At 43.0% G+C, this 12,544-nt stretch overlaps 2 protein-coding genes and 2 non-coding genes across 5 annotated transcripts; 3 read left to right on the top strand and 1 right to left on the bottom strand.

Moving 5' to 3' along the window:
• The first annotated feature begins 361 nt into the window (after positions 1–361).
• Positions 362–434, top strand: trnar-acg (transfer RNA arginine (anticodon ACG)). The gene has a single exon. It is a non-coding gene; the product is annotated as a tRNA-Arg (tRNA).
• An 846-nt stretch (positions 435–1,280) lies between these two features.
• fbxo31 (F-box protein 31) lies at positions 1,281–7,805 on the top strand. 2 transcript variants are annotated; one of them, XM_037452141.2, is made up of 10 exons: positions 1,281–1,825; positions 2,904–2,975; positions 3,362–3,448; positions 3,702–3,778; positions 3,942–4,109; positions 4,263–4,337; positions 4,453–4,562; positions 4,901–5,054; positions 5,189–5,559; positions 6,065–7,805. In XM_037452141.2, exons 1-10 carry the CDS (start codon positions 1,390–1,392, stop codon positions 6,285–6,287), a joined length of 1,773 nt encoding a protein of 590 aa, XP_037308038.2. In that variant the 5' UTR covers positions 1,281–1,389; the 3' UTR covers positions 6,288–7,805. The 2 variants fall into 2 exon arrangements, with proteins under 2 accessions (XP_037308038.2, XP_037308037.2); XM_037452140.2 differs by lacking the exon at positions 3,362–3,448 and having other exon boundaries at positions 1,282–1,825.
• Positions 7,806–8,002: 197 nt separating this feature from the next.
• ces2b (carboxylesterase 2b) lies at positions 8,003–11,450 on the bottom strand. The gene is made up of 13 exons (XM_037452142.2): positions 11,295–11,450; positions 10,719–10,908; positions 10,496–10,637; positions 10,275–10,408; positions 9,974–10,127; positions 9,794–9,898; positions 9,591–9,689; positions 9,334–9,477; positions 9,156–9,233; positions 8,920–9,067; positions 8,689–8,838; positions 8,538–8,610; positions 8,003–8,458 (listed from the first exon to the last, which is right to left on the bottom strand). The coding sequence occupies exons 1-13, from the start codon at positions 11,368–11,370 to the stop codon at positions 8,272–8,274; spliced, it is 1,680 nt and encodes a 559-aa protein (XP_037308039.2). The 5' UTR covers positions 11,371–11,450; the 3' UTR covers positions 8,003–8,271.
• A 620-nt stretch (positions 11,451–12,070) lies between these two features.
• trnar-acg (transfer RNA arginine (anticodon ACG)) lies at positions 12,071–12,143 on the top strand. The gene has a single exon. It is a non-coding gene; the product is annotated as a tRNA-Arg (tRNA).
• The last annotated feature ends 401 nt before the right edge of the window (positions 12,144–12,544 follow it).

Raw genomic sequence — 12,544 nt, 5'->3', positions numbered from 1 at the left:
GTTTAATGCCATTTAAATAGTTAGAACCATAGAGCCTTTATACATATATCGATGGTTAGAACGGTGTTGAACTATCAGCCCCATGCACTTTAAATGGCAGAACATTTGAATATGCATCTGATTATCTTAGAATAGGCAAAAAATATGCAAACAAAATGAGAACTGTTCTATTGAATACGGCCATGTTTTTACGTTTTTCCAGGAGTGTCAAACGTCTTTAATCCGTAAACTGTACCGAAACGCCTTCCTGATTACACGAATTTAGTTATTGTTATTATTAATAAATCTATGAAACAGCGTTTGGATTCTGATGTTCAGTGTACAGGTTAAATATAGCTTAGGCCTGCGTCGATGCTAGGACGGGCTAGTGGCGCAATGGATAACGCGTCTGACTACGGATCAGAAGATTCCAGGTTCGACTCCTGGCTAGCTCGGAATTTTTCTTGCAAAGTATATTATGCATTTGAAAAAGTATATATTATTTTGAGAACCGTACATGCAGTTCATAACATAAGACGGTCATAGACTCTTCCTTACACTAAGTGTTGGATGGTCCGAAGCACATTGCTGGCGCGGTTCCTTCCAAGAAACAACCAATCAGGTTGCAGCCTAAGAAGCAATAGATTCAGATTGCGTCAACAAAGGGGACTCTTCGTAGTATCAACTATACACCAAATGTGTATGTTTTGGCCAATCAGTGGATTATTCGCTGCCAGGCTTTGTCCGAATAACCAAGAATTGAAAATCTACTGATACTTCCCCAAATCAATGCTTCGAAAATAATGTGGTTTCTCTGTATTTTAGAATTATTTTAGTATGCTGCATTAGTATGTACTTTTTTACTTCACTAAATTACTCTTGTCACTACTAAACTAGATTATCTTTTGCACAATCTGTAGTCTTATTCAAATCCACATGGGTGTTCTGCCCCTCAACACTGCAACACAGTCGAGTCTATGTACACAACATTATGCGGAATACGGTCCAGAGCTGATCAATATGAATTGCGCCCAGATCACAGATACTTTGTGGTATAGTTGTGCGCTATCTCATCTAAATAAAATGAAATAAATTGAAGTTAAGACAATGTGCATAACCTCCCCTGACCCCTTAAGGAGCCACTCGTTGACAGCCTGGTGATGAAAGCTGCTTAGGCATTTCCTTGCTAGATATCAGCGATCAATTCTACGTAATAATGGCAACAAATACCGCTTGTGAGTCCTGCGAAGCACAGCGCAGGGGGGAAAAAAGTCGCTACGCTGTTTACGTGCGCTGATGTGACGTCACTGGGGATGTTTCTGCCCATGCTCACGAAGCAGGGGAGATCAGCCCGACTGCAGCCGAGAGATGCCTCGCAGTGATGTAACGTTGCCCGTTTGGTGACTACGGATGGCAGTCTGTGCCAGGCTCTGCGGGGTGGGTCAGTCGCGGAGATGCCGCAGGCGACAGCGGCATAACCAGCAGGACCAGGGCAGCGATTCCGACATGGACGCGGAAGAAGAAGAAGAGGAGCAGATCGTGGGGCAGACGCAAGGCGACGGAGGCGGAGGAGGCGCAGGCCCGGGCTGCGGCGGCGGCTGCGCCCCGGCAGGGCCGAGCGTCGCTCGCGAAGATGGCAGCTGTCACAGCAACAGTGCAGGCGCTGTGGGTCGCGGGGGCACGGGACCCCCTCGCCCGCAGTCGTTAGCGGAATTACCGCCGGAGCTTCTAGTGGAGATATTCTCCCTGCTCCCCGGAACCGCGCTGCCGAATGTTGCGCTCGTAGGAAAGAAATTCCGACAAATCCTCAACACCGAAACCATCTGGAGGAGGCGGTGCATGGCAGGTAATTATAGCGAGGGATGCACGTGCCGACAGATGAAACGCTCACGCACAAGGTTAGAAAGCCCCCCCAAACAGCTTTGAGTCTTGCATGAATAGGAGGCAATTTCTGTACACCCGACCAGGAGGTTCCTTTCTGTCCACAAGTTATTTGTGCCCCGGGTTACTTTGAAATGTGATCCCTTAAAAGCTTTTCTATAGATCCGTACCAGAGAATACATTAAGGTTAACGCAGTCACTGCTGTAAACACGGGCCATGGTCTCTGTCAGCCATTCCGTGTAGCTGATAAGACTGGGTGGGACCTGACCTTTTGAGGGCCTTCAACATTCTGTTTGAACACATGTGCCTGTTGTGATATATATAAATATATACATATACGTATATGTTCGTACGTTCATTTGAAAATGTGATCGTTTTATGTGGAAAAGGCAATTTTGTGTGATGATATACTTTTCTGATATATCGAATGAGACGGTTTTAATAGTTATACCCAAACTAAGCAGTTTCACCTCAATGATTTGCAATAGTCCACAATAGTAAATTAAGATATCAGTCACACTGAAGACAGCTAGCAGAAAAAAATGTCAGCTGATTCAGATGACGTAAACATAGACCTTAATAGCAGTAAAATAGACAATGCCGGCATATACATTTACAGTCAAAATCGCCAATGTACGTGTACATTTTCCAGCATCAGAACACCGTTAACGATATCTGTTTAGTGCATTTTAATTAATAATGATAAAAAGGGACAAAAACAACAATAAGCTCTCCTGGTGACCGGCTTCTTAATTCACTTATGCTTCAGGCCGACTGTGTGCTGAAGACGTCTCGTGAGTCCGAAGGGATCAGGTCGCGTCTGTGTCTGATGACTGCATTTCTAGCTTGTCCTGTCCATCTTGCTGCTGTGCAAATTTCTTGCTCTGTTGCTCTCACATTAGACAACCTTCAGAGTTGAGCCCACTGTTCAGTCCACAATTCCGAGTAGATTGTCCATAATGTGTTATAATGTAAACCCCCTCAATCAACATTATGTAATACTTTGCATGAATTTCCTTATGTAAATGTAATTTCTCTGCAGAGTTTGGAATGAAGGAGGATCTGAGGAGGGTGGAAGTTGGAGGAGTGTCCAGCCGGGACCTCTATGTTAAACGTAAGTTACACTGCAGAATGTGAAGGTCTGATGTCACCCATGAATTGATCCAATAAAGTATTTGGTGCAGTCATCCACCATTGGTTCATTTTTTGGTATATAGATCATCCAAATTACTTTGATTTTCAGAAGACTGGGTAACAGTCTGAGCAACTGGAATACTATGATTTTAATTTCATTTTCTCTACCCTCAGTTTCTAATTTCTTTATCAGCGTATATATATACAGTTTATTTTGAAACACCCGTTGCCACAAGACAGTTGGGCCCGTGTTTACTCTTTAAATAGATTGTTTAGCACATTACTGCATTCTCCAGAGGGATGCGCTGGGCCTAATCCGCCTTGGTCCTTGTCTGCCCCACACGGGCCTGTGTTGTGCCCGTCCAGGTGTCAACCCACGGGTGAAGTCCGGGCGCTTTATGAAGCTCCTCCCGGACTACGAGCACACGGACTATAGAGACGTGTACAAACGCTGTATGTACATGGCCCTCAGCGCGGGGGGGGGGGGGGGGGGGGGCTATTGCATGAGGGGTTGTGTGAGTGGGACTCATTGATTTCATTTGTAAGCAAACAGCTGCAGCAGTTTTACATCTCTCCATCCTTACAGCAATTAAACAGAAAGTGGGCTTGTGTTTGTGACCATGCACACTTTAGCCCATAGTAAACCACGGTTGTTACATTACAGATACTGATAAGCATGGTGCGACATTGTGCTGTTGTGTTGCAGTGCTACACCCGTACAGACATATCTTGGGCTTATGGCAGCCTGACATAGGGCCTTATGGGGGATTGCTCAATGTTGTGGTAAGAAGTGTTTCTCCATTAAAGCATTTGCAATAAGATAAGAAATAATGACTTTAGTGTGCAGTTTAATGACTGTTTTTAATTCAGCTGATAAGTAAGACGTAAACATATTTTTAGAACCATTCCAATGGTTTATGAATTATTCAAAGTATTTTCCATTCAGGTGGATGGCCTGTTCATCATCGGCTGGATGTATTTGCCTCCTCATGACCCCCGTGTGGAGGATCCCATGAGAAGACGGCCGCTCTTTCGCATCCACATGTGGGAGAGCGATAAGGCGGCTGTGGAGTGTATGTACGGACACAAGGGGCCACACAAAGGAGACATACAGGTGAGCGCCTGCACAGCCCAAATAAAGGACCTGCTCTGGTTCATCTGGATATTTTTGACGCATTTTAGCAGAACATTCCACTTCATTGTAAGATTAGAGATGTATGTGGTATGTTATGTTTTAAGATGTGTGTCGTAATTCTGTTATTTTAAGACTGGAAAGAAGGATGAATTTTCAACAAAGTGCAACCAGACTGATCATCACCGCATGCCAGGAGGCAGACAGGAGGTGAGGCAGTTATTAACACTCGTCTTGTGTATCTTTTAAAAGCCATTGTGTTTTTATAATGTTGGAAAGACTGTGAGAGCAGCATTCTACTGATTTCTCTAACTTGTGTGTGTAGGAGTTCAGGACATGGTTGGAGGAAGAATGGGGCCGGACACTGGAAGAAATCTTCCACGAGCACATGCAGGAGCTCATTCTGATGAAGTTTATTTACACAAGTCAATATGAGTATGAGGCTTTTCCTTACATCACACTTCCTCTAAAGCTGACTTAACGATTGTGTGCCTCTGTAGCCGTTACTGTTCAAAAATGATTGCGAGAATGGCTTGATATCTTTGAGGATAGTTCAGATTTTCACTTGTGGGTGAATCCATGATGCTCAGATGGTCTCTGCGGAGGCTCAGGTAAAGCTTTAGCTTAACATTTGAACCCACCATCTCCATGTTTATGTAGGTTATAATGTAAAACGTGTGTTGCATATTACATTACAGATCTGAGGTGAAATGAAAATACTCAACAGTGGCGAAAGTCAAATTTGACCATTGTCGTTTGCTTCGATTTGACAGTAACTGCTTGACATACCGGAGGATCTATCTGCCGCCTTTGATGCCCTCCGACCTTCTCCATCCGGGCCTCTTCAAAGGCACCTACGGCAGCCATGGCTTGGAAATCGTCATGCTCAGTTTCCACGGGATCTATCTGAGAGCCACCAAGCTCACTGTAAGCTGAACAATCCATATCAGAGGCTGTGCTTGTGTTAAAAAAAAAGAAGCTGTACTTGTTTCAATTCATTTCCAAACAACGAATAAATAATGCATGTTGATTTTGGACTGCATTTGTACTCCTCCTTGCAGGGAGACCCCAATGTTCCTGCAGGGCAACTCACTTTAGACGTTGACCTGAGCCGGCCTGTCGTCCTGCCAGACTTGGAGCTCCAGCGCAGCATAGAGGAGCTGTCCCGGCTGGTTCTGGGGGTACACGCAGAGGTCCAGAGAGAAGAGCAGGAGCAGGCCAAGCATGCTCCTGCTGCAGTCGGAGGTGCAGCAGAGGGGGCCAGGGGTAATGCCAGTGCAGCCGATTGGGGGGAGGAGGACCGCGTTACCTGTTCAGACAGTTGCCAAGCTGGCCCCAGCACCAGCACCAGTCCTTCTGAGGCCCAGCCCTTTGTCCTGCCACTGGGAGTTATGGCTCGCAATGAGGTCTACCCTCGCACCTGTAGAAAATGGTAAGCACTCAGCTGTAAGGAAAACGCATGAAGGATATGTTTTTTTGCAGAGTGTAGGTGGGTTGGTTGGAGCTGCTTTTGCTCCAGCAGCAGTGGTGTTGGACACAATGTGCTGATTGTTCCAGAGCTATCATAAGCTTATACGCTGTTGAAAGTTCACGGCCAAAAGGCTGAAAGCAGCTGCTAATCAATGCTTGTCAGTAACGCTGATGTTTTTTATGGATAAGGGTGTCTAATTAACAAAATACCAAAATGATCATGGGGATTTTGGCTCCCCTAATTAATTGCAATCTGCAAGAGGAGTGGAACTGCAGTATTTCTTTTAAATGTAGTTGCACGCTGTGGTGGCACAAAATAACAGCCGTTATCAGTGTTCATTCATTGATCAATGGATCACAGGCATTACTTGTGATTTGTTTGTTAGAACAGAGTCTGCAACCCATTGAAACTGATATCATGAAAGTATTCATTGGGTGTTTAATGAATCGATGTGCCTCCATTTCAGCTTCTATGGTACAGGCCTGATCGCTGGTCACGGCTTCACGAGTCCCGAGCGCACCCCGGGGCTCTTTGTGCTGTTTGACGAGGACCATTTTGGCTTCATCTGGCTGGAGTTGAAGTCTTTCAGTTTTTACAGTCGGCTGACGGACCAACTAGCTCACGCTCATGCCCCAAATATGGAGAGATTTGAGGCCATGCTGTGCAACATGCAGTCCTGGACATCCTGATGCACCACAATTTTAAGCTTCACCCCACAATACAATGCATAAAAACAACCATTTTACACAAATCATCTCCCGCTGCCCTTTGAGTCGTGACCTATGACCTACCACGATAGCTCATGACCGCAGTTGTCCCCGTGTTCCTGGTATGTTTGTCAAACATTTGGTTTTATTGTCTCATTCAATGAGATATATCGCCCTGATCTCATGCAAGCACTTTAAAAGGCCTCCTAAGTCACCGTTTATCAGCTCACCACAGAATGACCGTTGTCCTCTGAAAACAAGTCACAGTGACCCTTTTTAAAATTTATTTATTTATTTCCCCCGAGGCGTAAAGGAACGATGTTTCTTATCGCTTATTATGAATCAAACTCTACGTGCCTCTGATAAAACCTGTACTTGATAGTGCTTGAAGACGATAAAAGTCTCCAATGTATTCTACTATAAAGCATTATTCAGAGTTAACCGCCCCACCACATGTTGTACTGCATGCTGCATTTTGTCTATGTAATCACAACACAATGTTTTTCTTTTGTGTATCTTTGCTTAAAAGAAACCCAGCTTCTCAGGTGTTTTTCTCTTCATAAGCCAGTGAAAACCCGAAGTTAAGTACCAAAAGTAACCAAAATATATGAAGTTCAAAAGCCTTTTAGAAATTTGTCCACTAAAATACAGTGTAATTGTGTCCCCTTTGACTAGAGAGGGTGTGCCGTCTTATCCCATCTAAACACTTCAGATACAACAATCAGCCAGTTTTGGCCCTTTTGAACTTCATAGATAGTGATATGACGTGGCTCATGGTACTACATGTCACACACACCTTTCATGTCATCACACCTGATATAACATTAGTTAGTGCTGCAATAGAGTAACAAAACCTTTTACATGAGCTGGCCGTGATGTTAAGTTACACAGTGTGCTTATATAATGATCTGAAAGTGAACCTTTTCTGGACACATACATTTGTTGTGTTGAATTGGCTGACCCATCATTTGCCTGGCTTTCCAACTGCAAAGTTGTTCCCTCCAGTTTTCCAAATCATTTCAAACTTGAGACCAGGCTATTTGAACATTATACAAAATAACAGCTCGAGGTTCTAAGTAAGTGTCTATTTGTCTCCTTACAGCTGATGATGGGGTTGCTCAGTAGCTTCCTTACTCCAAGTGCACTTTCCTGGGCAGTATAGTGACTCATTCAGCCAGCACTTTTATATCCGACTGCTGCTTTAATAACATTTGCAAAATCAAAAGGGTCTGCTTTTGTTATTTTATTATTACTTTTTTTTTAAATTAATTTCCTCTTAATTTATTTACATTCTCACATATATCCTAAGCCCTCTGTAGCTTGCTATTGGAGTGATTTGCCTTTGAAAAAAATAAAATATTACTTTGTACCATTTTGAATGCCACACGCTTGATTGTGGGGAAGTTTGACCTATTGAACAGCTCGCATCACACTTCAGGGAGCTTTTCAGCTTAAGCGCTCTTCTCAGTAATAATAAAAAAATAAAATACATAAACTTTCTGTAGTCTCCCTTTTCTGCTCAACTATCACCTCATCGTAGTCTCTCCTTGCAGCGTCACTGTTGCATTTTGATAATAATGCAATAAGATGTTGCATCCCCTCACAAAACAGCCCTCGTTGGCCCCAGCGCAGTGTGCTGTTTTAGGTTAAAGTATAAACACATGTTCACCAATATTATTCCACACAATTCCACAAGATTTGTATTATATGTTTTAATTTAATTTTCTTTGAATTCCAGCTGATGTTCAACAAACACAGAGACTATCAAAAGTATTCTCCCAATAAAGTTTAACGCATCCTATCATAAAAGTTCACATGGAATTTGAAAAAGAGATTTTGAAAAGTGGGTCCTCTCCCAAATACAATGATCACAATTATGGAGCAAATGTATCACATTATTTCTATATTTGACTTACTAAATCAATTAATAACGAAGGATGGAATGGAGAAGGCGGAGGTGACGGCTCTACAGCTCGTTGCGCTCCAGCTTCTCGTTGTATTCTCGGCTCTTCTCCAGGAGAGTCTGAGTCAGGAAGACAAACTGGTCGTTCTTCAGCTGATGGCCAGTTGCCTGCTCCTTTGCATCAATTGACAAGTACGCTTCTTCGGCGCCGTACTTTGGCCAGTGGATGAGGCCGTCACCATTGGGAGACCTACATGAGCACGCATGCACAGGTTAAAAACGGTCGTATCTCCATGTGTATCATTGCTCGTAATGAGATGAATTCTCACCCAGTACGAGCAAAGTTTCCCCAGTAGCTCATCATGATTCGGGTCAGCTGTTCCTCCTCTTCGTCGCATGCCACTAAAATGATGATCACTTTGTAAGACACTTTGAACTTTGGCGGTCTATCGATAAAGCGATTTTCCAATATTTGCTTACCGCTTAATTTGACGTGGGTAGTTGTGTAGCACAATCCAAACACTGTAAAGATCTCGTCTCCATGGTCACTGCCAACAAAGCTCGGCCTTTTAGCCTGCAGGAATGTGGGAGCATGCTGGTACTCATACAGGTACACAGGAGCACCGGCATCTAATAGGGGAGGAATGGCTGTCTTATTTCTTGTCTGAGAACGTGTGTGTGACCGTAAGATATCGTGAGTGAATAAAATACCTCTATGGGCATTAGCAGTCTTGATGGCTGGAATGGTGAACATCATATCTGCAATAATCTTAGTGAACCCATCTCTGTTTTTCAGACGATCTTCCCCTCTTCCAATGTATTCTTCTGTGATTAAATCTCTGAATACTGTATATTTGGGCTTGAGGAAAAGAGTCACACATCTATTAGAAATGTTTGAGGATAATAAAGCAAAACAATATTGTAATGTTGAGCCCTTTTCGCCTTACATCAGGGTAGAACATGAATAGCAAGTTCTCAATTTGCTCCCGATCCATTCCCTCGGTCCAGTTAGGAGGAGCAAAGAACTAAGGGAAGACAACCAATATTTCCGACTTGCATCATTGCACATGTACAGAACCATGTTTCCATGGGCTCATCTGGACTGGGCTCAACATTCAGACTTACGTTACAAATTACCCAGCCCCCTTCATCACTATTAACGCCGGTCATGAATGGTATAGTGGGGAGTTCATGTGTGCGGTACAGCTCGTCCACTGGTTTTGTCAGGAAGACTCCATCAACATTTAATGGAATTCTCACTGTAACGTCCTTTAAAGAATCAAACGTGCAAAAGACAAGTTGGTGATCAATATGTCTAAGTAAAATAAATAAATAGGCAGATTCCATTAAGTCAGTCAATAAGAGTCTGTCACATAGCTCACCTGCACAGTAGACAGAATTGTGTCAAGATCGAGGTTCCTGATGCAATCAGCGATCTTCTCTGTGCTTTCGAGGCTACAGCCAGTTTTATTTGCAACCACCTGAGGGCCGACATGAGGGATTCATTGCACACATTTACAACAAATTGGCAAATGTATGCACTAAATAATGTTTATATAACAAAAGAGAAATAAGGATATTTAACCTGCATCGCTGGGACAGGATCATTTACAAGGAGTAGTTCCATTGCAGCAGTTCCACTCTCAGCAATGGCATGGTGGAAAAGGCCATCAGACAACGGTGAGAAAAGCTGTTGATTTATGTAAAATAAGTTCTGCTGACAGTAGAGACTGTTGAGTTTCATTATCTGCAGATTTATGCTTACCAGGAGGGACACACTCATTCCACCAGCAGACTCTCCAAATATAGTGACCAAATCTGGGTTTCCTCCAAAGTTATGAATGTGCTGCTGGATCCACCTCAGAGCTTCTACCTGGTCCAACATTCCAAAGTTCCCCGACATGTGCTCATCCCCAGTGCTTGATAGAGCATAAAATCATATCATACACCGGCTGATAAGAGCGACCCAGTTAAGAATTATTGTTAACTTGTGGCACAGATCAAAAAGCAGTCAAATATTAAAAACATAGCATTCCTCCTCTGCTTAGTAATTTAAATATTTTTACCTGAGAAATCCCAGTAATCCCAAGCGGTACTGGATAAGAACCACAACCATGTCCTGATAGGCAGCCAGGGCGGAGCCGTCATACAGTGAAGCTGCCCCGAAGGTAAACCCTCCACCATGGATCCAGACCATGACCTGGTAAGGGGATGAAACACCTTGATCTTTCCCACACATTATTAAGCACATTTGATTTCTCTCTGAGGAAAACCTGCAGCAACTTACTGGCATCTTGGTACCGAGAGCTTTCTTTGCAGGGGTGTAAATGTTGAGGTAAAGGCAGTCCTCTGAAATGTCTTGGAGATCAACTAACACGGTGCCATACTGATCAATCATATCCATAGAGAACGTCTTCATTTGAATACACCTGAGGAAAATAAATCACAGTAAAAACCGACGTAAATCTGCAAGTGTGATATCAAACAACAGAAGCCAATGAAGGCCTTACATGGGTGGCTGCTGGGTGGCATCTCTCACTCCTTCCCATGCCTCTACAGGCTGGGGGGCAGCCAGTCTCCTAGGGCCTATGGGGGGCTTGGCAAATGGGACACCCAGGTAGGCATGGACCCCGGTCTCCTTTCCCTTCACACTCACATACTGACCTCTAAGGGCCCCCAACTTTGTGTGGACTTCTGGAGCTGTCAGGGTAGTAGGAGTAATTCAAAATCATAATGTGGAGCAATATATAACTTGTGTTGAATGTCTGGTTTCAGTTAGTTTAGTCTTTTGCTGCAACTGACAAGTGTACATGATTGATAAGATTCAGATTTATTAAACACTTGCATCATAGCAAATATGTAGGTCAAAGTCGACTTCGCTTCCACCGAGGCGCAACAAAATCCAAACAGAAATGCAAACAGAAATTCATTCCAGTTAGAAATACATCCAAAGACGACATGATATTCTATTACTCAAGCGGACCTCTGTTATGTACATTTGCCATCAGATCCCCATAGAGCAGCATAATATGCTGGTAATTTCCCCCATAGTTGTTGTGCAAACAAATGACTCGTGTCCTTCTTACCATGACGGTCTGCAGCAACATGGAGCAATAACGCAGACGTTAGAAAGACCAAAACGGGATTTGCACAGACGTTCATGGTCGGCGTCTCGGTGTGTGGATTACGACACTGCTGGCTTTGACCTGAAATAAGGTTCCTCTCTCGCTCCTGTTTTAGCTGCGCAAGACAGCACGTGACTCCTTGAGTTTTTACTATAGCGAAAGGTCACATCATCAGAAAACAGACCGCCTCCTGTTACTTCTCACCATCACAACGATCACTGTATATTTATTTAGCACCTTGATTGGTTCGGTATCAACGTATTCCTGACGAGCTATTTAACGGGGAAGTCCGAAACTGTGAATGTTTTGCCAATTTAACCAAACTCTATCAACTAATCTTCCCAATAGCAAAGATTCTGCACTATATGAGAATACGAATCTCTCAATAATTACTGCTTTACTGCAACCGCCTCGTGGTTCAACATTGAATTCGAAACAATGATTAAATAGTCCTTCCAATAAATGTCCACAAAAGCACATTTCATAAAAATAACCCGCTGTAGTACAGCATTACTGAGCTCACTGTTGTATGACACGATTGTGGTCATGCTACCAACCCTAACAGCAAAGTTATTGAATGTTTTTGTCGTATTTGTTTCTGCATTATTGACCAAAACGTCCTTTTCGTAACCTCTTAGCTTGTTTCGGTCAGCAAAGGTTAGGTTATGCTTCGTATCTAACGCTATATTGAAATGACATAGAATATGATGGTCGTATTCATCTACTAGATGTCATGCGGGCTAGTGGCGCAATGGATAACGCGTCTGACTACGGATCAGAAGATTCTAGGTTCGACTCCTGGCTAGCTCGTCCCTTTTTTCGTTCGCTCATGCAGAGGAAGCATAAAACTAATAGTTGTGCAAAACATATTTTAGAGTTTTTCCCCCTAAAAATTGTTATTTGGGCGGTTGACATTTATAATTTATTTAAGGATATGATGCCAAAGTAATAAAATCAACTCTTAAATTATTTCATTGTTTTTTTCTTCCATGTATATATAACCACCATGACAACTTTCTTGTATGTCTAACATACTTGGCAAAGAAATATTTCTGATTCTATAATGAATCACAACAAGATGGTTTCAGTTGAAACCTTTTTGAGACAATTAACTAGTTAAACAGCTTAAACCATTAACGTGTTACAAAATTACCTAATTGTCAATACATGGATAAGAAATGTAGTGGATAAGATTAGGTCATAGGATAAGT

The sequence above is a fragment of the Pungitius pungitius genome, chromosome 6, assembly GCF_949316345.1.
Source record: "Pungitius pungitius chromosome 6, fPunPun2.1, whole genome shotgun sequence".
NCBI lineage: Eukaryota > Metazoa > Chordata > Actinopteri > Perciformes > Gasterosteidae > Pungitius > Pungitius pungitius.
This window is presented reverse-complemented; position numbering and strand designations above follow the sequence as displayed.